Source organism: Osmia bicornis, chromosome 13 (genome assembly GCF_907164935.1).
Source record: "Osmia bicornis bicornis chromosome 13, iOsmBic2.1, whole genome shotgun sequence".
NCBI lineage: Eukaryota > Metazoa > Arthropoda > Insecta > Hymenoptera > Megachilidae > Osmia > Osmia bicornis.
Window position 1 is genome coordinate 9,303,530 of NC_060228.1, and position 24,245 is coordinate 9,327,774.

A 24,245-nucleotide genomic window follows, 5' to 3' on the forward strand; every position below is an offset into this window, starting at 1 on the left:
CGTTAGGTTCGTCGTAAATTGAGTTACGTCTCGTCGTGTCCTGTCGTACGGTTCGAACGTTGCATCGGGTAGTCTTGTGTGTGTATGTGTGTGTCAATGATTCGTTATTAACGGTGCAGTTTCATCTGATACATCACAAGATAAATTATGATGGTCTGATCGCAGTTTCAACATGACTGTGGATTTCGCCGATTACTTTTGGGTGAGTGTCTTTTTTACTTAATGTCTTAGAATGTCATCCTCGTTGAATTTAGGTTATGTATGGAGAAACTCCCGTCCTCTCCTATACCTCTTCTACGAGCATCGACTCTTGACCAGCCTCTCTCATGACCATCTAAATACGTCATGTCACAGCAGCATTCTATATTTTTGTTTTAAATAAATTAATACGTTTCTCTCAATGAAATCTTTCCCTATGTCTTTCTTCCTCTTTAGTATGGTCGTTTTCACTCGTCTCTTTCTTCATTTGACGCGGCACGCTTGTCTTTTCTCCTTTTTGCTAATTGCAAGGTTACGCGTTCACCACTGTCATCTCGTTTTCGTATCTTCTTCACAACCCACGTAGAGAAGCACAGAGTACGAAAGAATGCGCATTCAATTGCACGTTGACATGTGTATTGCGTTTTTTGCAAGTGTTTATAACTCAACTGCAGAAAGGAATTTAATTGTTGACTTTGTCAAAGAAATCCTTTTTTCCTTTTATTCATGAATTGTACTCTGGATTTTACTATAAACTTTGATTAAATTTATTTAAATTTTTTATTTTACGAGGCAATTAATTTTGTTAATAACAGCCCTTATGAATTTCTGTATTAAATATAAAATTATTATAATGCTTTCAATTCTTTTTTCTCAAAAATGTGACATTATTCTTTCTGACAGAAGCACAGAATAGATAAGATAGCTACTACTTCCTTTTGCTTCCCTAAAATTCATATCTATTAAAGATTATTACGAGCAGGATGGTACAATGTTTTTTTTTAATTAGTAGTTAAATAAATTTCTATCAGTCAATTGTTTTATTGCAGTATTAATAACAATTTCCACTAAGTCAATGTTCTCTTTATTTTTCATTATAAATAATAATAATAGCAATAAAAACCTATGTAATACATTATATAATGTTAGGTTTACTTGTAACTATATCATATTTAATTTTATTATATTCTTCGTTAACAAAGACTATAATAAAAATTAAAATATGGATCATAAGTGGCTAGTAATATGTACAATAGAATGACAAGAGTAATAATATGTAATGACAGCTTATTGTGTCGATGTCACTCAAGAGTTCTACTCTACGTGAGTTTGAAGCATGATCGGAGTTTAAGTGTTAAGTGGCTAAGTGGTCTTAAGTATAGTTTTAGTATATCTCTTTCAGTCATGTTATTCTAATTGTAAATGGAATCTTTCTTTAACTTTAACTTTAAAATTATGGTACATCTAATTGTTAAAAATGTTGCTTACATATTTATAAATAAATATTATAAATTAAAAATGAAAATTATGAAATATGGAACTTAATAGACGTAAAGATAAATTTTTATGATTCAAGGGCGAAAAGAATAATGGATTTGACGTGTTATATCATAACATGAAGCATGGTGTAGTTGCAAGCAAGGAGTTGGCTGATTTTTTAAAAGAACGCTCAGCCATAGAAGAAAACAATTATAAGCTCCTGAGTAAGGTAGCCAAACAGGCTGGCAATAGTAGTAGTACACAAGGAACATTTGCACCTGTTTGGGCTGCTTTAAGAGGTGCTGCAGAAAAACTTGCTGGCTTACACTTGCAGATGGCCCAAAGGGTCACTGAACTGATAAAAGATGTATCAAAATATGCAGATGAATTACATAAAAAACACAAGGCTGTATGTAATACTTTTTTTATTTTCATACCTAGGCATAAGTAAAACTTTAAAATTCATTTCTTCTACACTTACTTATACAGTACATATATCGGGTTGATATAAAAAAAAATTTATAATAACTTGTATTTTGATAGAATGTAAGGTATAGATATTTTTTATTTGTTGTATTTGTTGCAAGTGCTTATCATATTTGTATTATGAATCATTTTGTATATTTTATACTTTATACCTTATCAGTATCCGCCCACAGTCAGGTCACTAGGTTCTCTCAGACAGTAGTGTCTGTGAAAATATAAAGATAATTTGTTATCAAGTCAAAATGACAAGTAACAATTTGAAATAACAAATTAATTAATTAATTAATGTTTAATGTAATTTTGTGACTGATTATAAATTTCAATTGCAACAACTCGATATTAAAAAATATAAAATTAGGTAAAAGAAGAAGAATCATCCACCTTGGAAGTTGTACAAAGTATCCAAAGTATTACTGTAACTTTACATAAGGCTAAAGATATGCGTATGCAAAAGGGTCTTGAACTGGAAAAATTGAGAAAGGACAATGCCAGTCAAAAGGAATTAGAAAAAGCAGAAATCAAATTTAAGAAGGCCCAGGATGATTATAAGACCTTGGTTGATAAATATATGGTCATAAGAAACGATTTTCAGACCAAAATGACTCAAGCATGCAGGGTACTTATCTAAATTGTTTCTTTTATAGTATAATCTCTCAAAAAATGAAAATAAAATCAAGAAATTTATTGTTTTTCTTTTTTTTGTTTTTTTTTTTTTTTTTTTTCCTAAGCGGTTCCAAGATGTGGAGGAGACACATTTAAAACATATGAAGGAGTTTTTAAATATCTATGCAGATGTTTTACAATCAAATCATGAACAAGTTGGCCAAGTTCATATTGACTTCAAACGCCAGTGTCTGGATATGACAGTGGACAAATTATTAGAACAGTTTGTTCAAAGCAAATATACAGGTTTTGAGAAACCAGGTAAAGACTTTTGTAACATATAGCTTGGAATTCAGTATATTTCATATAATTTCCTTATAAATTAGGTATGATTGAATATGAAGAAGTCATGACAGGTTTAGGAGAAATAACCAGTCATTCTCAGTTGGAAAGCAATGTTGAGACACCTAAGGAAACATCAAAAGGAGCCAATGGAGAAACAGGCGTTGCTGGTAACACTCACAGTTCAAAAAAAGATCAGGGATTAAAGGGGGAGGGTTGTCAGGTGGATGAGGAAAAGGGTAGGGTACAAGAAAAAGAAAAAGAGAAAGAAAAAGAAAATGAAAGACTGAATGAAAGGGATAGAGAACTGTCACATGCACAAGCCACCAAGGCTTCCCGCCGTACTACCTCGCTACTCAACCTGTTCATGTCCAACTCCCAGGGTAGGTTTTAAAAATTGAACAGAATTTACCAAATTTCAGTTGTTTTTAATTGCAATAGTTCTGATCTACCTTGACATAATCAAGACATTTTTTTTTTTAAATTTATAAATATTAACGAGATGAAAATATTTAAAATGACTTACAAAAATATTAGAATTTACAAAGTTATTAAAGTAAGTTTCTTTTTTGTTTTGTTTTATTTTATTTTATTTTATTTTTTTTAAGTGTTTCTTAAATTAGTATTTATTATGTCTTGGTAGATATGTTTTGCAGTTTTTTTTTTTTATCACATCAGTACCATTTTATTATTCACATATATACACTTTATCCAACTTATTTTTAGCACTCAATCACAGATTTATTAATCTAGGCATATGCGAAACAGTTTTATTGACTATGCTTATGTGGTTGTGTTACAATGCTTGTGCGTTACAATCTAACAATAGGTGGAGGATGACATTAGAAATTATTATGTATTCCAGGGGGTTTATATGTTTATACCTTTCATGTTAGTTTGAATGATACTTTTGAATAATGAAAGGAACATACAGAAGTAAAAGTGTACTAGCTACTTTCTTCTTGTTTTTTTATTACGAGGGTGTTAAACCTTGTTCAATGCAGATTTAAATGTTGTAATAAAGCAGTTAACATCCCTCTGGAGTGCTCTTTATGCCACTGAAAGTGCAAATTGTAATGAAATTTTTAATAGATATAAGTGATATATGAAATAGCAAGATGAAGAAAAAAGGGCCATTGGAGGCACATATTATTCAAAGATATAAGCAATGAGTGTTGTTTCAGACAAACAGAAGCAAGCAGGGTCTGGTTCGGCACCTGCAACTCCTCAGGGGAACAACCTGCCTCCTGCTGTTCCACCTCCCAGCATCTCCAGGAACCCTCTCAGAGGATCTAAATGTAACTGCTTACATTGTGATTACCTGTACCCTAACCATATCCATTACATGCATTTTAGAATAACTTTTAGACGATCGGTTACGTGGTATTATTACACACGCGCGCTTGCGCGCGCGCGTACGCATACACACAAAGATTTTTTTTTTTCTTTTAAAGCGTTGCTTTCTCTGGTAGTTAGTTGAAAATGATTGAGGTGAAGGTATATCATTAGAAAACTTCTACAGCTTTCTATAACATTCTTTCAAATTATAAAAAAATAATAGGACTGGCATTTGTTAAAATTGGCAAACCATTTAAACTTTAATCGAACAAATGTCTATTCTTAGTAGTTATATTTCAGTGGTGATCTTTTCAAGATACAAAGACAATTGCATTTAAAATTTCCAACATTTTCCATTATCTGATACCTTTGAATAGGAAATATTTTAATACGATTTCGAACGACTTCTTCTAAATTGATCGCTCCTTCTGTACACCTTTATCTTTGTCTTGCTCTGTTGGTTGTTCTCAATCTATGGTATTTGGTGATAATTTCATTACCGTACATTTTTCGATACATCTTTTACGGGTATGCAGGATACGTGGTTAAATAAATATGTGGTGACTTACAGTGGTAACGTGTATTATGGTTCCTCCACTCTGCACTTTTTTAGATCAGCAATGTACGTATACTAACACTGTTTAAGCACATTAAATTAATGTTACAGTAACATTGATTTATCCTTAGCTTTTGAAGCACATTTAAAATATTTCTTCGCTTTAACACACATTAAATTTCACTAGGGCTCTCTTAAAGTACATAACAGAGACATTCCATTAGAGGGAAGAAATATTTTTTCATTCATGTTTGACTAACAGAAAAACAAGCTTGCTTAGAACAATAGGCTTCACCTTTAGAATAATATGGTAAATTAACAGGATACAACGTAACATTTTTCACAAAATGTAACTTATAAATTGTTTTTCTAACAATATTTTATGTAAATTCGTACCAAGGGTTTCTTCTGTCGACACGACACATTGTAAAATCTTACATATGTATATCTCTTTCTTTATATTATAACAAATATAAAAGAAAAAGACATTATCGATTCAGTTCGATATTAGCTTTAAGAAAAAAGAAAATTACATTTTAGAAAGTTTCTAAAATTTAAACGTATAATTAGCATTTCACCATGCACCTTAATAATAATATGTAAAGTTGTGAAATAATTTTTGAAACTTTCTGTTTTGATCTCACAACATATGTGTATAATATTAATTAAATGAAGGGAGTTGGACTTGGATAATGTTGAAATACGAATGTGGGGTTGACTACTGACGGGGCCTAAGGTGAGCCATTTTTTTACCAGTATATCTACTGCATGGCTCACTTGTATTTATTTTCCAAGTGCAGATATCTTTCGTGATATAGCGTAATGTGATTCTGCAAGCAACCCTTTTTTTTAAATTTACATTAGTTGCATCGTTCTTATAAAAGGTAGTTAATACTTGAAAATCTTCCCGTTATATCACGGTATCTATTTTTTTCTCTCCAATTTTATTTTATTTCTTTTTTAATTGTTAATTGAATGTAACATCGTACTTAAGATAATCAGTCCGTTCAAAGTTCGCAGATCACGAACTCTGTAAATTTTCGTGTAATACCTCGTTCACGAACTCTCACGTTATTCGTATATGTATACATGTAATACATATACTTTTGCATGTCGATAGTTAATAATATCCTTGCTTGCAGAACATGTGTACACCGTATGCTCTACGATTCTCTATTAGAAATGAGGAGTATACATGAAGAAATTGAAATTATAGGTGACGTGTAATTGTTAGAAAAACAATTTAAAGGAAGAGACCTCGACCTTTGCAGATCTATATAGGATTTTTGATGGTGATGGTGTATGGGTTTTCTTATATCTTTGCTCATGTAACGTGCTATACCTTTTTATTATTTCTATTTTCTACCCCCCTTCCCTTATCTATCGTTGTGTCTGATTATTAACACAATCGTTAGAAAAATCATATTAGCATTTTGTTTCCCAGAAAATGCTGATATATATTTCTAGGAACTCAGACTCGTTTTAAGTTTGAACCAATTAATTAGATGATGCGTGAAAAGTCAAGCATGTAAAAAAAATGAAATTCATATCAGCATAATTAGAGGGAATGACTTAAATAGAAAGCTCATAAAGAATGCATCTGCTACTTGTTGATTCGTTGACGAATTTTCTTTTTCCCCCCTTTTATCGTAGATCTTATTTGATCACGTTGCGCTATGCCTTAAACACTTGGAAAGTAAATTGAATTTCCATTTTCCATTGAACCGCAGGTTCATATTAATTTTATTCAGATCAGAATTTCATTAACTTTTTAGTAGATGATACGTTGATATTAAAAAACGTAATTTCTTTCTGCTTCTTAGTCCTTAGTTTTAATAGTCACTTTATTTTACTCTTGTATATCGTAAGAGTACATTACTATAAAACTGATAAAAATTATTTCTCTCGTAAATAAATCATTTTATATAACGAAACATTTATTTCTGCAAAAATTCAATAACATTACGGTTAATTGATTTCTTTCATTCCTACGAGAAAGATAATTGTTATCATGTTAAATTAAGTAAATGATTATTTATTATAAACAATCTATAAATCGACCGTTCAGATTTACTTATGAAAATTTAAGAATCGCTTTGTTTTCTACATATCGTGTGTCCACAACCAACAGGGTTTCTTCGAAGCAGAAGAGAAAAAAGAAAGGAAAAGAAAGCGAAAAAGAAGAAGGATGTTGTGGAAACCAGCAGCAACAAAGAAGAAAAGTCTGACCTGTCAGTATATGCATCTTCAGCAGATCTAGTGCACCAAAGATCAGTTTCATGATTAAGAGCCCATAAAAGTAGTTGTATCAAAATTTCATTTCAATTTATTTCATTTCAAGTTTAAAAGAAAAGAAAAGAAACCAGAAAAAATTTGCACAGAAAAGACTTGGTCACGAAATTGGTCTTAAACACATATCAAGTTTTCTTTTTCAATGTTCATTATTATTATTATTATTATTATTAAAGCACATTTTAAATCGTAATAAAGTAATTGAGTGTGTATAGTTTTTACGGTAGAAGAAATTTTAACGTGTATAATTGCACTGGGCCTGCTGGAAGCATCGACGATATACCCAATTGAATCATGTTAATTCTATATGATAGGGAGGATAAGGAGGACAGTAGAAAGTCTGAGACGCCGACACCGGAAGTAGACGAAGATGGTTTCTGTATTAGGCCGAAATCAGAACCGTGGGAGAATGAGAAAGGATTTTATTCTAGCTCAGACACCGATTCCGAGGATGAAAGGGAAAGGAAGATTAGGGTGGAAATCAAGCCGCTGAGCAACGGTGGAGCACCGATGAGTGCTAGCGTGGACGAATTAAGGGCAACGGTGGAGAATCTATCGTTATCACCTGCACCAACAGTACATTTCATCATTTTTTTCGTGAAATTTTATCAGATTTACTACTACCGTGTTACGCAACGATCTAACATTTCTGTTCCAACAGGGACGCAGAGGATCGAATACCGATTCAGATCATCACATGAAAAGGTCTCAGTCAGTGTCACAGCAATTAGGAGGTAAGCCAAGCTCGGATTTACTTGGCCTAAACTTGTTCAATCCCAGCAGTACACCATCGAGCGCCTCAACGCCGACTGGTAGTCATCCGTACGCGCCATTGCAAAGTCCTCCGCCACTATCTTTGTCACCGACGCCTCAGCCACAGCCGCCACAATCCGCACCACCTACGCACCCTCACTCGCGATTCCCTGGTGAGTCAACGCAGTCCCAGGCGATTCAACTCTCAGCTCATCAGGACGCTTTATTTTTATTTTTCTCTATTGTCAGAATATAACGAATGTCGTTCTTTCAGATGGAGACTTATTCTCAGAAGTAGGAGACATCACTCCAGCCTTGCCACCTAAACAATCCGCATCTTCCACTCCGACAGGATCAATTATCATTCCTAGACCTCCGTCCCGACGAGGAGAAGGTCCCTCACCGAGGGGTAGAATGTCACCAGCGACGATATCGAGGGCAGATAGCGTGGCTAGTTTAGAATTTCGTACAGCTGGCGTGGGTGTAGGCTCTTCTAGGGGCCCTTCACCGCTCACCATAGGACTAGCAGATACCATTCCCTTGGCAGTCGCGTTCCACGAGATAGTACACTCTTATTTCCGAGGTACCGATGAAACGCGATGCCAGGTGAAGCTTAGCGGTGACATGATGCTCTCTTTCCCTGCTGGTATCGTCGCTGTACTAACAAATAACCCGAGCCCTGCAAAGCTAACGTTTCGCGTGAGAAACAGTAACAGATTAGAGAAATTATTTCCTAATAATCAACTGGTCAGCATGTAAGTGTAATGTTGTTTAACGATATACGCGACTTTGAATAGCTTCTAAAAGTTATGTTCTCTTGTAGGGACGTTACGCAAACAACCGTCGACAGTACAATTTTTGAATTCAACATGAGTGCCTTAACTACACTGTTACGCAAACAGGCCGAACAAAATCCCTCGGCTTCTTATTTTAATGTCGACATACTGAAATATCAGATCAAGTGCAAGGAAGGCGCGGGCTCTTGTCCGTTTCAGTTGGTAGCCTATTGGAAATGCGAAACGACGCACACCGACCTTAAGGTACTCTACTTATCATAATCTTAATTTGATATTGTTATCGAATAACCGAGCGGTTTGTTTTTCTTAGATCGATTATAAATACAATAGTCGTGCTATGGCTTCTCCGAGTCCACTGCTAAACCTTCACATAGCCGCGCCTATAGACGGAGGTTTCAAGTCATTGAACAGCAAACCTCAAGCTCAATGGTTACCAGATACGAATCGGGTATTGTGGAAGTTTACCGAATTGTCACAGCATAGCGAAGGTAATGGTGTGGGCTCTTTAAAGGCACGCGTAGAACTTGGACACGGGCCAGGAAATCAAGGAACGATATGCACGCAATTCAATTGCGAAGGGACCACGTTATCTGGAGTTGAATTTGAGCTTCTAGGCCCAGGATATAGATTAAGTTTGGTAAAGCGTAGATTTGTATCTGGTAAGTGTTATATTTTTCATCCTATGTCCTCTATTGTGTTCGGTTACCTTTTATCAGCAAGCAGTACCGATTCAACGATGTTCCAATCGAGCGATTCTACTGATTCAAAAATGTAATTATATGTATCTGTAAAACATTGCTTTCAGGAAAATATATATGCGATGGAGATTCCGATTCACGGAGTAGATACGCTGCTCCGCCATCCAACGTGGATTGACGACTTCCAGATTGGCCGTGTCTATGGGAGAGCCTGCCCATTTAATATTGGTATTTGCTTGTTTATTCACTGCCCATAATACGACTAAATGTCCGTTCAAAATCGAAATTGTCGCGAGGAGGAAACCTGTTGGACACCAAAGAACATGTGCAACACAAACTAACTAAGAAGGTTGTCAAACTAGACGAATAATAATTTCTATGTACAAAGAGCGCAATTTCTGGGTGGTTTTAAAGTAGCAGGATGTAAAAGTTCGTTCGTTTTGTAAAGTCAAAAGGATCTTGCGTATCGTAAAACACGAGAGATATTTGTTACATAGGCGAATGGTAGGACACGCGTTACGCGGTCCAAGTTGAAAAGAACTTGGAATAGAAACGTTGAAAATAATAGTTCGACTTCGCAAGTCACGCGCTACCTGATGAATGACGTTCTATATATGTTTTATAACTTGTATATTTTTAAATTTTCTATATATCTTCGATTAGATTGTACTATTTTTAGTAAAGTTTCTATGATGCGTAACGAATTCAAATGTCGGAGGGTAGCATTCACCCGTTTTTCGCATAAAAAACCTTTGGTGTCCAGCATATTTTTCACCACGATATTCTCGCCATATTATATTGTGTCTATATATAATCAAAATACGTTTACGACATATTTCTTTTTTTACGTAAAAGCTCTCCAAAAGGTCATCAAACAGTACAACAAGTCTTAATCTATTGTTATACTTTGCGTTACTTTAATATAGTTATTATATCGCTATATCGTATCGTTAAGGTTTTGAGAGAGAAAAGGAAATGTAAAGTTTATATGTAAATGCCAGCTATAATCCGTTCAACGAGACGGGTCAGGATATGTTTTTCAAATTCACGCGCTCGACGCAGGGCCGAATCAGAGATGGGATATGGGACGAGTTTTCTCGCGCATGCGCGGCGATTTTAGCATCAGTATAGTACAAGTTTCAATAAAATGGGGTACCTTAATCATCGTGCATAATTTTGCAAAAATTGTTATGATCTGATTGTGAAAAATGAATGTATAACATATATATGTATATATATATACACACACACACACATAATTCACACTTTTCCTTTTTTTTGGAGGTATAGGAAAGGGACGAGTATTAAAATAATCGTAAACAAAAGTGACTAATGACAAGAGCCTAGTCCGTGGTTGCGCCACCACATAGATACGTCCCTGCAAAACTCGCGCATGCGCGGGAAAACCCGTCCAGTGACGCTCCTCACTTGTTTTCGGTTCTTTAAACGTTTCGGTCGAGTTTTGTGTACCGTGATCTGGGCTTGCATTGAGCACGTGAATTTCTACTCATTTACTGTCTCGTCTCGTTGGATGGAGTATAGTTATGTAGGTATACATTACGCATTTACATTTTGCGCGAGGGGTTGATCGTATTTCCTTAAATTGTTTTTCCGTTTTTCGTTTTTTGTATGCGCATGCGCAACATTTGAATATACAACTGTAGTATACGTAAACGAGAAGATACTGCAAAATTGTATTCTGTTATAACTCGATCGTACAGTTCGATTCCCTCTGAAACGAGAAGATAACGAAGACGTAAGAAAAAAAAAAAAATACGTTCGATAGTTTTCACATGTTTAACTCCATCAGAATTCGATGGTTAAAATAATTAATTTCTTTTCAAAACATTTAGCGATAAGATTTTAGCGTTTCAACGAAGGCGGTTTCATTTGATAAGTCTTTTAAAGTTTTTTTTTTTTTTAATTAGCACGACGATCCTACGATCATAATAATCCAGTATTTCTTTTACATTTAATTTTTAGAGTAATTCGATCCGGTGACTTCTGTCTGTACACCGGTTTACGTATAAACAAAAAGATAAATCTACTAACTGCAAGACGTTAAACAAGTCTTCTCAATCTTATACCAATTGAATCGAATATTCTGTATCATTTAGTTTTCTTCTTTTCTTTTTTCTTTCAAGAGACGAATCTTAATTGTCTGACTTCTATTTTAATGGTCTTTTGTAAGATAACTACTTTAGTTATCTTAGACGGTAACTTGTTTGTTATCGTCTTCCAAAGATTTGTTAAAATCAAAATTGGGCAATTGTACTTCTTCTCTTATTACCGTTTTTGGCTACAATTTTATGATACATTCAGAAGTGAATTTAGAGGGCAGGCCATTTCGTTCGAAACATGTGCATACATACGTCTGAGGTGTGTGTATATGTATATGTGTATATAAAAAAGAAAACGAAGTAATAACTGTAAGAATAAGTCTGATAAATGAACTCGAATATTATATATATATATATATATATATATATTATATATTATACATGTAGTCCAGCACACACGATGCTTCCTTTTGTGCATATTTATAATCCGTTCAACGGGACGAGTCAGGATATGTTTAAAAATTCAGCTCAGTTGTTTCCAGTTCTTCAAACGTTTCGGTCGAGGTTTGTAGTGTACTGTGAGCTGGGCCTGCTTAGAGCACATGAATTTCTATCCATTTATTATCTCGTCTCGTCTCGTCTCGTTGGATAGAGTATAAATATCGACAACAAGTTGACAAATGCACCGTACATATTCGTGCATGGTTTGATACAAATAATCCGTTTATTTTCTTTTTTATTAATCTAATGAAAGCATCTTTTAAGTAATTATAACGTGACTCATGAATCACCTGTTTAGGTTTTTATTTTAATTTAACGAGTTTAAACGAAAGATCAGTATACTCAGAAATTTATTTTGTTTGTCCTTTGTCATATTTATCTATACACGAATATTTGCGGTACTTGTTGCCAGGTATTCGTTACCTGGCTCTAAAAGTGCATTATGCTTTGTAAGCTATACGAGGAGAAATTCGTAGAAAGAAAGTGCAAACTGCTGTATTCTCGGAGTCTAAATCATTATTTTTTCTTTTTGTTACTGGACGACAATACAAGACAAAAATTTTCTTTTTTTTTTTTTCTATCGATCGTATCATAATATTTTTACAATTTTAACGTAACGCGTACGTTTTATGTATTTTATATTATTTCATTTTATTATGATCTTTGTACATTCGTACGAGAAAACAAAGCGAAGGTCTACGAAGAGCAATACAAAAACCATCTTAAGTAAGGCAATGAAATTTTTGGTGACCACTCCATCTCGATATTATCGATCTTTGTTCATTCATTTACAACATTGATTAATCTTTGATAAAGATGCGCGAGGTAACGATTTAAAAAGAAATTAACACAAGAAAGAAAGAGCACATGAACTATTATTATGGAGTGGTTCCTGCAGAAGAAAATAATAATAATTGACTGAGCTCTCCTGTGATACGCAGATGTCACTATAATTTTCGTAATAAACGTTTGTAACGAAACATAATAATAATAATAATGTTAATGATCGCGTTCACTCTCTTCCCGACTGATCCTACGATGATCACGGCGTTCAAAGTGGCTCAACCACCGTGTTTTTATTCGTATAACATCGATCATGCGTGCGTGTTTTCGATTCCTATGCGTACAATTACATACGTGGACAATTTAGAGATTTTACAGCGATCCGCTTTTTACATATAATTGCAATAACGACGATAATCGTATTACTTGGAAAAAAAATAGACAGACAGACAGACACACATAACACACATTAGAACATAAAAACATACAACGCACGAAGCATTATTATTTGTGTGTCATTTCGAGCAAAATTCAACGCGATGTATAATAAAAAGGCAATCGTGTGTACAGGGCTTGAGATTTCACGCCATTCAAATACGTGAAACTGCAAGGATTGCAATGCAATTGCGTATGTAACTCTTATACATAGTATAAATACGAACAAACAAGAAATAAATTAAATACGATTACACGTGTTACATGATACATAGAATGGTTATGTAAACCTGTTGACATGTAATGTCTATGTTCTAATAAAGATTAGGATATTTTATATAAATAAACCGTTAGTTGCCGCGACTACTTGACATCCTGTTTTGTATTTTACGTCAAGCTAATAGAAACGATATGAAAAGAATATTGTACTAAGTACAGGAATCTTGAATCTACTTCTTCAGGTCCCACAGAATTGACAATGATCCAGTCATCGACTGATAAAATATATTACTCTGGAACTTTTAGTAAAATACTATTCACTCCCTTTATGGAGAACTCTTTAAAAAGTGTCTTAATAACTCGTCATTGTTGACACACTGAACGAGTATATCTTCGTACCTGAAGATTTGAGAAATATTGAAAATATTGGAAGATACCTTTAAGAATGTGAACAAATATTCAATGACTTACTTCAAAGGCACTTGAACGTTCTTTTCTTTAAAAGGCCCAATGGATCTAACTCTTTCCAAGATAGCACGAGCCAAGACCCTCTCGTATTCGATATAGTTCTCATCCTGAGTGAACCATAAAGCCAAAGCACATCTCTTGCCTCGAAGAACACCGCGTACACCATGAAGATTCTCTCCACCAGCGGAGAAAGCCACCATACGTCCGCAACGAGGTGAAACAATATTGTCTGCGTCTCGACTGATTTGATCTGTTGCGAAGAAGAACTCGCCACCCTGAAAGTCATCGTTCAAGTACAAAATCGCAGAGTGATCTCTCCAGACATAGGCTGGGCTCTCCTGGACACAAGTATTTTTCTCTATCAGAAGACAGTTATCCCCATGAACTTTGTGACTCAAGTCGTCTCTATCCATTGGCGAATCTAAAAATAAGAAACAAAGTTTAGCAATAGTGAAATAATAATAAATACAAATGATGCTTTTAGATCGATGAAAAGAGAAAAGGAGGACCGATTGAAACTGGTTGTGAGAACAGATGAGAAGAAATTGGCTGTTTTTGATTATTAGCTCTACTTTTGACTGGTCACCGTTACCCACGAGCCGTACCAAGTGAATTGGTGCAACGCGATTTCAGCTGCGAAAGGAACCGGAAGCACGTTGATGCATCAGATGAAAATTACCAGGTAGAGCCGTACGGCAGACCAAATGGGTGTAGGTGAAATACAGTTGTCGATCTAGTCCAAAATACCTTTCCACATGGTCACGTGCTTGTTCGCTTGTCTCGAGAAATATTTCCAACCATTCTGGTTCAATTTGTCCAAAGTATACCATCTAAAATCGATTAATTAGCGTTAATGAGATATCATAATATTATCGCGCATAGTATAAAGAATGGTTTTCACACCAAGGCAGTTCTTCCAATAGTTATACCCTCGAACCGCTCATATTTTGAATGTGGACTCTTGTTCTCACTGTATCCGTCTCCTTCTACAGCAGTCATCTACATAAAAGTTTCTTCTTTTCAGTTCAGAAAACTGTTTAACTAACCCCTGACTAGCTTCATAGCAATTACATACTCACCGAAGCAAATTTTATTAGAGATTTACACTCGGTGGAGTTAAGAAAACCATCGGCAACATAACGATTTTTTCCACCAAGTTCTTCCTCCTTTGCTATTATATATGCAACGTTCTTCACCCTAAGTTCCTTTGTATCGTTTATCTCGTGCCTTTCCTCTTGTATCTTGGGAAGATTGCCCGATAATTTCGCCTGGGTAAGCGACGAATGACCCGGAGGTGGATGTAACGACGCTTCAGAGATCAATTTCTGAAAAAAAAAAATATATATATATATATATATATATATATTTATATAAAATATAAGTTGATATATAAACAAGTTTGACTTTGTTCAACAATGAAAGTTTGGCTATATATTGTAAATAAAAAATCGAACGATAGAACTAACGCCTACGTTCCTACATAAGAAATGCGCTGATGCAATTCTGGTTGCGTTATGCAGGCGTTCTTAGACGCTTGGTAGCATCACATCTTACAAAACCGTTTAAATAAAAAAAAGCACAGAATGATTATTTGACAGTTGGAAAATGTTGTTGTGTTTCAGTATTTTATTAATTTTTTTGTTTTTTATACAAAAGGTACAGAGAATTAAAAGTTTCTCTAAGAAATTAAAAAAAAAAAAAAAAAAAATATATATAAGAGCTCGTCCGCTTCAAGCTCGATACCGCACCGACAGATTTATACGCATGTCGTCCTTGGAACAAAAATCAAACGGACAGAATAAGAAGAGACAGGATATCGTATCAGATGATCGACTTACAAACTTTATGCATCTTCTCTTTATATTTCATTGTTTACCTTTCCCAATGCCTTCTCTTTATTTACGTTCTTTTCTTTCTTCTGCTGTTTCTTCTTCTTCATCTTGGAGAATTTCGCGTCGATAGCTGAAAATTCATCGGATATGTAACGCAGGAGGCTCAATTCGTATTCTTGTCTCTTCAAGTAGACTACAGCTTCCTGAAAGGGAATGCAATATGCTCTTACACTAGTATTATTTGGTGGAATTTTTAATTTTTATAAACGCGAATAATCACCTGTCTAGAAGTAAAATATTCATCCTTCACTTTTGGCTGAGCCTTATAATATTCTTTATTTTGCAGCATCGTTTCGTCGGCTGGGTCGAACAGCAAGTAACTTTCAACCGCGGTGCACGCTGCCTTCAAGTTTCCCACTGCAGATAAACAGATCAGTGTTAATGGTTGTTTCGGTACAAGGTAATTTGACACACTGTACGTTGACATCATAGTAATTTAGAACAATGCTTTACAAGGCTTTTCATCAGTTCGTAAAATAAATGAGGCAGAAACTTTACAACTTAGATAGGATTAATCAAATTAAACCTCGTTCGAGGTATGAGTAAGAAACTTGCTCAGGAGTTTCATCTAATTAAAGTGAGAATGAATTTATCCTGAATAAGAACAAGGTCGTGGAATTTGTAAGATAATTACACCGGTACCATCGAGGCCTCGTTATCACTCGGTTTTAAACGAAGTTGGCGCGTGTCCGGTTTCTCTGTTGTTCGCGGGATTGTTAAAGTATGATAAAAATTTTCAGAAATAGTCATGTTACGTTTATTCGACAGGATGTACGATTATGATATCAATCCACCGGTTTGTTTATACGCGTTTCTATTCCTTGTTTCTTCATATATGTATGTACATACACGTATACTCACGTTTGTAATACGAGAACTGTAAATAGTTGTAGTGACTCTTCAGCATGTCCCTGTGGTAATTGCCATTGATGCTATTTAATACTTGGGAACAAACACGTTTGCATTTCAAGCAGTAGGCGAAATGATCTGAAATGTAATAGAAAATAATAACGATTACTATTTTTATCAGACTAGTAAGATCCCTAGTTTACGTTTCTACTCACTAGCGATAGAGGAAGTAAACTCTGGATGCCAGCCTTGGTCAAACGAACCCTCGCAATAAAATCTACATTCCTCCTCGGATTCTATATACGATTTCAACGACGTCTCAAAAAGACCCACCGCTTCTGCGTAGTATTCGTTTTCGTAAGCTGAAACTCCTTTGAAATAGATGCTGACATAAGGTGATGATTCTAGGTTTACCACGTTTTCCGACTGTACCCCTGGCAGTGTCAAATACCGCTTCAACGTCTCAATGCTCGCTTCGTGTTCTGGATGCCTTACCAGGAACGTGAAGAGCGCGTTGGCTGCATCTTGATAACGATTTTTCTGCAAGAATATTAGTTTTCATTTTATCAAAAGATCGGTACAGAAATGTTTGCAGGAAAGAAAAGTGTTTGCACACGAAGTTCTAGTTCATTTAACGCTCCAGATGATTAGAATTTACTGACACCATATTTCATGCAATCAGGAGGCCTCATTGTTTCAAGGGAAACTTTATGGGTAAATCGTGACGCGTACAATTCGGTTCAGCGTCGATACATAAACATGGAGATTACGTAGGCCAAGATTTTATGACCGAGCTGCTCGATTTGAACGTTAAACTCATTATTTACTAAAAAGTTGTTGGCGTGGGATTAGCAAAGCCACGATTGCGTAAGCGCCCTTATTAGAATTCGTCGGGCACGCGTGGATGCTAAAAGAAGAAGCGTTGGAATGCTAATAAACTTAAAACTTCAAACGTATGATGTCAACTAATAATAATTTTGAAATTATTTAATTGTTAAATTCAACCAAGTAACAATTACCTGATAATAACAAATGTGCAGGTACTCGTATACGTGATGATCAATTAATTTTTGTTCCGTGTCACGGGGTAACATCTTCAGCGCCTTCGAGCCGGCGATCTCCCGGTACTCTTGATTACACGTTAGAAGACACAACGTTTCCCTCACCTTTTTCTCATAAAAGTGGAGATCGTCGATATTTTCTGGGAAAATAGGAGCCGTCCCAGCAGCCTTAGCTCTACATTTCTCTCTACAATTCACTATCATACGCCTGTAAACCTTGTACCTGAAATAATCACCTCCCCATATTAATATCTACTCTGTAGTATGGAGATTCAGAACGATGAGATCTCAAAGATTATAAAAGAGAACGATAAAAGGTATCTCTTAATATTAAGCCCTTCTATCATTTATAAAACAAAAAAGATCACGCGTGAATTTTTTTTTTTTTTTCTTTTTTTTTCTTTAAACATAATGTACCCTTGCACGACCGCGTTGAAGTCATCGATGCAGCGGATCCAGTCTTCTTCGAGATAAGCTTGAACAGCATCCTTGAACAGCTCGTTCAGGGTCTTATTCTTCGCGGACCAATTCTTTTCCTCCTTCTCTAAACCCTCCACCTGCTCGTCGCCTGAGATTACAGCGCTGAGAGTGTCGTTGTTGCAGGTGATCACGCCACAAAGAAACAAGAGTATGACGAATCTGATCATGGTGGACGCTTAGCTGTCCCGATTCATACTGAGCTCCCTCAAGAAGAGCTAAAACTCTGCGAGATGCTGATCTCCACGCGAGGTACACGTAATCGCCGTCTCCCTACTCTTGCCTTCTCATTTCCTATCTCCAAGTGCGACTTCAGGGCCGTACGATGTTGACGGAGGATGTACATTTGCTTTCAGGCATTATAAGAATCGTTGCCCTGAAGTAGGAGAAGAGGTCTTCTAGCTTTACTGAAAGTATCAAATGTTTAATGTTTCATTCATAATTCTATGTCTTGTATTTAATTTAGTTGTACTGTATATTCTATTGCCAGGCCCACCTACTTACTTACGCCAATGACTTCAGGTATTCCTTGGCCTTTTTCGGGAGTTCTGCAATAGTATATTGTAGACTTTTCATAAATGAATATCGTTCTTCGCACCACTTTCCTCCACTGTTTCTGTTTCTGTTTCTCTTCGGTTTCCCAACACAGACTTTGCTCGTTCTATCTCTGACAAACGATACGCATTCAGCATTTACTCTTGGACTCTACCGTAAATGTGTTCGACTATACATACATATTACATAGGAAAGAAAATAGCAGACCTCCCTATAAGTTGTTGGTGGACAGTAATAATTGATTACTCACCTTTACCCAATTTTATAAATGTCACGGTTGGATGGACACAAATGGTGATCATAAAAAACGTTACCCTGGCTGCTCTGATTTTTATCTCTCTTCTATGTCCATCTACTCTATCTGTTAAGGTATCAAAAAGGAGGTGTAAAATAATCACTGTCTCATCCTGTATAATAAGAAACGAAACTGTATTTCACGTGGAGAGTGTGTAATATAATTATCAAACGTTTGTCGAGTTTGTTAATAAACATTCTCATGGAGAACATCCATTCGCTTATCACAAAAAGAAGAGCAACAAAGTCCATCGAACGTTTTTAAAAAGAAGAGGAAACAGGAAGAAAAAAGTAGTTGAAATATCGATTGCAAAGCGTCGTTGCTTCCTCTCATCATCAATACGTATATGTATATATATATATATATAATCGACGTTCCTTCATGAAGGAAACGAAACTGTCGAGCTTTCAACGATTCGAACATGGACAAAATTCATCGCTTCAGGATGATGAAACATTTTTAACGCTCGTACATACAATGAAACAACTTTCAACGAATTAAAACTCAGCAACGAACTTGTTAATTCTCTACATCGATCACAACTTACGTAAACGTAACAAAACAATGCTCAACAAAGCGTTAATAATTAATTAATTAATCAATCAATTAATCAATCAATTAATCAATCAATCAATCAATCAATCAATCAATCAATCAGTTATCTTACAATCGGGTGCAACATAGATTTCTTTTTATTAAGAGTAAGTGTATCTATCAATTTGCCTTTCATCTTGGAGAATCCCTACAATTCCTTTTAACTCTTTGAAGGCCGAATTACAATTAAAATTCAATTTTTTATTTTTAAACTATTCCTTCAGATATTACTTTTCCAATATATTATGTATGTATATGAAAGCCTTTCTTGTAGTTTGCAGTTTAAAGTTTCAGGAAGCCTAAGTTGCACACGACTGAACATCATGAACGATGCGTACAATAAGCTAAGAAAATTTCTTTCTTACTTTCTTACGCTATAAAATTTGACGATTAGAATGAAACACATAATCGCAACTCACTCATTCCTGATAATTCATTCGACGATTGTACACGCGATACAATTCGACCCATGATTATTGCAGTAGCCTCCGAATGTATACTTCGTTCAGCCGAAGAACCGGAAGTTGCTCTGCCCGATGGTGCGTTGCTAATTGGCCTCACTTACTCGTCTACATGCGAAAAACAAAAGTAACAACGATCGTGACTCGTCTACTCTTTTAGCTACATGCTTCTTAGCTTCGTTATAATATTATACGCCTACGATTGATTAATATGCGACCAATGAAATTCGGTGTTTGGTAGTTTCTTTCTCTTCCTTTCTCAAACACTTTGGATCGTATTCCTTTATTCTCTCTGTGAGAAACATTTATGGAGCTTTGTTTTTTAATTACTTTTTACGATATATTTCTTCCTTGCGTGTTCTGTCGCTTCACACGGTGAATATATTCGATTCTAAAAATGTTCAGGCTCGTTTCCTGGAACGTGATCACGATCAAGCTGAGTTTTTTCAAGTTTTAACAAAGATATTAATGTTAGTACGTTAACTGCTGGCATAGTAATACATTATCGTTCATGAGTATTTAGAATGAACTTTTTGAATAAGTGTAATTCTTACTATCGTGCAACTTATGAACGATAGTCCTTGAATCAGTTTACTACATTTAACTTTGATTAGAAGAAAAAAAAAAATCTGCTGATATGGAAATATTTGTTAAAACTCTTGATATACATACAAATCGCAAAACGTACACGTTATCAAATCACCGACAGATTTATTAACCCTTTCGTTGCTATAAACGTTCAATGTTTGATTTTCCCCCAAATTCTCCGAAAATTAAAAGCAAACAATGGGAGACCTCCTTCCATAGTTAAGCTTTTGATTTCCCCCTTAATTAAAAAACATAAGTAACAGTAGCGAAAGGGTTAAAAGTATCTGTAAAAAAGAAGTGCTTCTAAAAAAACGATGATGGTGTTCGAGGCTCATTGCTTATATCACTAAAGCCAGTTCCTTTAAGTATCCTTATAGTCTATCCTTATTGATTAAAGCGTGCATATGTACAGTCAATGAGCTCCTGTTTTCATTCTTATTTAATGAGCAACACTCGGCTAAAATGTCCATCATATTCTCTTTCACTCTTTCATCTCTAGAACACAACAAAAAACACATCATTCAACATTACGTTGAAACGAAGAAAACTGTGAGATAAACAAATAATAATAAAAAAATAAAATACCACCAATTCGTTCGTTTGATCGTCAAACTTAATCATCGACGCGAAACGTATACCTTTATGGCAGAGACACATACGTAGATCGTGTTGCTCTTTATGGCAATGTTCTTGTTCTTGTTCTTGTTCAAGCTTTTTCACGTGAACCTTATTACCGAAAGCAATAAGTGTTACCTCTCCCCGGTGGTAATCGAATATCGTTTCCACTTTTCGTTTTTGCTCCATTAAAACATACACTTTGCTCTTAACTAATATACACTTTTATATACAGAATAAATTAACGAGTATCTAAACGCTAAAACAATTATCAACGTATCAAAAGAGCAGAATATAATCCTCGACACGTTCGCGATTCTTTCTTATGATCGCTGAAAACTCCAAGATGCTTCCAATGCGATATGTTCTTCGTACACGTACGTTCTGCTACGTTGCTACACACTTATGACTTTACTTTCTCAGTTTTTTTTTCTTCTTTTTTAAAATTTTATTATTATTATTATTATTATTATTATTATTATTATTATTATTATTATTTTTGTATATATTTTCTTTTTTCTGCTCGACGATTCTTTAATTAGTTTCTGTTCTATCGTTTCATTCTCAAAAGCGACTCAAGACACTGAAACGTTAGGAGCAAGCACCAGTTCTCAGATGAATATTTAGCACCGATTCGTATGATTAAATGCAATCACAAAGTGTGATGAAATACTTGAACGGAGAAAGTTGTAATATCGTTGTGCATACACGGGAGCATCTTGTACGATGATCATTGCGGCGATGATCCGTTTATCGTACATACTCGTGCATAGGTCTATTTGGAAGCATTTTTTCTAACACTGATCCAACAATCAATATTTTTTCATAAAACAAAGCGAATGATAGGCTTCTCTTGATTAAGGACAAGAAGAAGCCTTCCATCATTCCATCGTTCTAGTATATTAGAACAGTAGTCTTCTATCGTCTCATGTCCAATTCCCACGAAGACAAATGATAAAAAGCTTCTTCCCGTCGTCTCTTAACCAAAGCGAGCCTGACGTTCTCCAAATGTTACTCCACTTTTCCCAATCTTTTCCAATTTAATAATTAAGACGCGTAGGTCCAGCCTTTGCTTCGTTCCTTGTCACGCTAAAAGAAATGTATACCATTAAATATAATCGTTCCGCGGTTTGTTAAAATAAAGAAATCATTAAAAAGTTTAGTACTTAAATCTGTATCACGAGTATATACGATACATACGTGTTTGTTGCTTTCATTCCACGAATAATATTACACACATTGGAAAACTATCTGTACGCGATTCGCTGATGTGCTAATAATAATTAGACATAAGTGTAAAATGAGATCGTGTAAATACTGTAGCCCGAAGTGTAAATTACTCCAATTTCTTCTTTCCACCCTTTTTATTCTTCTTTTCTTTCTCTCGCTAGTAGTTAGCGAATAGCAAACTTCAACGAACTGCGAGTGAAATTGTTGTCTGAACAGTTAATTATTCAATTTCCTGTTGCCTTCTACTTTCATCCTTCGATTTCCTTAGAATTCGTACGACAAAGATTACGGTTACAGAACGTGACTCGGACACGTGTCACAGAATATCAGAAATACCAGCTAAAGCTATATTCTTCAGGTATGTTAATTCGACGGAAACCTATAAATACTTGATTCGAGTACAAACCATTTTCCATTTTTCTTAAAGCTGCAAACTCATATTTTTGATTTATCATACTTTCGATCTTGCGTTTCAATACATCACGCCTGACCATTCATTAGAGAAACTATCTTTTTATACGTTTTCTATAATTTCATTCGAGACAGATACGAGTTTTTTTTTCTTCTTTTTTTTTTTTTTTAAGACAAAAAGATACAGGCTATTCGTTGGCAGAAATCTTAGATCTGTTAATGAACAACCGTTTTTTAATTCTAATTATTTTTCTTGTCCTTCCCAAATCCACCAGCCTCGAAACTGCTCGAGGAAGCGTTACTGGGGCCATCTGAGCTATCAACTTTGTGTTTCTTCGACGTTTTTCTACCTTCTACATTAACCTCTGTATTTTTACCAGTTACTTTCTGCTCGTTCGCTTTATGCAACGTGGCTGTTTTCTCACTACCTTGAAACTGCTTCTGTTTGCTAGTTGCTTCAGTTGATGAACTTTTTTCGCTTCCTTGAGACAGCTTTTGCAATGCAACTTGCGAACCTTTTTCATTGATCTGCAACGGAGTTTTTCCCACCGTTTGCGAACATTTCTCGCTGTTTTGCAACGACACTTTCTGACTCGAAGATTGCGAATTCTTCTCGTTGTTCTGAGATGATACTCTTTGAGAAGAAATCTGTGAGCCCCCTTTCTCGTTGTTTTGAGATGATACTTTCTGAGAGAAAGCTTGTGAATTTTTCTCGGAAGACTGAGGCTGCTTTCCAAACACATTCTGTAGACTACGCGTTTGTAGATTAGAAAAGCTCTCGGTTCGAGCAGCATTTTCCAGTTTACAAACTGGCGACGATCGTTGCTCATCCGTCATCGACGTCTTCTCACGACGATCGTTACATTCCACGGTGTTTTCTAGTTCCGTTGATTTACCGGAGAAAGGATTGTTTGTTTTGTCGGAAGACAGAACTTCCTTCGTTGAGTAATCATCACCCTTGGAACCAGTCGGTGAATCTTTTTCCTCCGCTATTCTCGGCAATTGTGTACCGCCACAGGAATTGGACATACCCACGTTACCCAAGTTGATAGATATACCATGAGATATCTTGGAGTAATCGGTTTTCTGATCCGCCGTCACTTTCTTCTCTACTTTGATATCATTCAAATCCTTGAAGCTATCACTGATGTCCTCGGAGGTTTCCGAGTAGGAAGATTGTGCTATAGTTACCCGAGGAGTCACCTTCACTACTGTATTAACCAATGGTGATATCGATGTTTTGTTTTCAGCGGAGCGAGGATGAAGTCTGTCTGGACTAAGAGCTCTTCTGAGGAGCGGAGAACCTGGCTCTGCAGACTTTGGCCGCCCATAGCTTTTCTTCTGGTTGTTTGGCGTTGATAAGCAGACACCTGTGCGCGTGTACCAGCAAACGTGTTAAATTACTCTGTAATATGTAAGTCAATTTCT

The 24,245-nt window shown here is 35.5% G+C and overlaps 3 protein-coding genes across 17 annotated transcripts in view; 1 reads left to right on the forward strand and 2 right to left on the reverse strand.

Annotated features, from left to right (window-relative positions):
- The first annotated feature begins 113 nt into the window (after positions 1–113).
- On the forward strand, positions 114–14,375 carry LOC114873601 (F-BAR domain only protein 2). Of its 6 annotated transcripts, none has more exons than XR_003788962.2 (14): positions 114–202; positions 1,556–1,867; positions 2,303–2,560; positions 2,673–2,868; positions 2,934–3,272; positions 4,074–4,187; positions 6,915–7,014; positions 7,390–7,651; positions 7,737–8,001; positions 8,103–8,583; positions 8,652–8,868; positions 8,936–9,284; positions 9,431–9,551; positions 14,274–14,375. XR_003788962.2 is itself a non-coding variant. In XM_029182088.2 (14 exons), the coding sequence occupies exons 1-14, from the start codon at positions 173–175 to the stop codon at positions 9,499–9,501; spliced, it is 2,922 nt and encodes a 973-aa protein (XP_029037921.1). In that variant the 5' UTR covers positions 114–172; the 3' UTR covers positions 9,502–12,447. The 6 variants fall into 6 exon arrangements, 5 of the variants coding, with proteins under 5 accessions (XP_029037921.1, XP_029037920.1, XP_046144366.1 ...); XM_029182088.2 differs by lacking the exon at positions 14,274–14,375 and having other exon boundaries at positions 7,737–7,786; positions 7,859–8,001; positions 9,431–12,447; XM_029182087.2 differs by lacking the exon at positions 14,274–14,375 and having other exon boundaries at positions 9,431–12,447.
- Positions 12,465–20,010, reverse strand: LOC114873602 (prolyl 3-hydroxylase 2-like). 2 transcript variants are annotated; one of them, XM_029182092.2, is made up of 13 exons: positions 19,932–20,010; positions 18,573–18,984; positions 18,009–18,475; positions 17,550–17,814; positions 16,746–17,070; positions 16,543–16,668; positions 15,902–16,038; positions 15,666–15,824; positions 14,869–15,114; positions 14,693–14,788; positions 14,469–14,619; positions 13,793–14,210; positions 12,465–13,720 (listed from the first exon to the last, which is right to left on the reverse strand). In XM_029182092.2, exons 3-13 carry the CDS (start codon positions 18,236–18,238, stop codon positions 13,648–13,650), a joined length of 2,226 nt encoding a protein of 741 aa, XP_029037925.1. In that variant the 5' UTR covers positions 18,239–18,475; positions 18,573–18,984; positions 19,932–20,010; the 3' UTR covers positions 12,465–13,647. The 2 variants fall into 2 exon arrangements, with proteins under 2 accessions (XP_029037925.1, XP_029037926.1); XM_029182093.1 differs by lacking the exon at positions 12,465–13,720 and having other exon boundaries at positions 14,118–14,210; positions 14,395–14,619.
- LOC114873600 (microtubule-associated serine/threonine-protein kinase 3) overlaps positions 19,034–24,245 on the reverse strand; it is a 12,863-nt gene continuing 7,651 nt past the window's right edge. For 7 of the 9 annotated variants that reach the window (XM_029182084.2, XM_029182085.2, XM_029182081.2 and 4 more), the window contains one exon: positions 19,034–24,187. In XM_029182084.2, the coding sequence (XP_029037917.1) occupies positions 23,058–24,187 (1,130 nt within the window). In that variant the 3' untranslated portion in view covers positions 19,034–23,057. The remainder of the gene's footprint in view (positions 24,188–24,245) is intronic. The other 2 variants (XR_006830009.1, XR_006830010.1) reach the window with 2 other exon arrangements.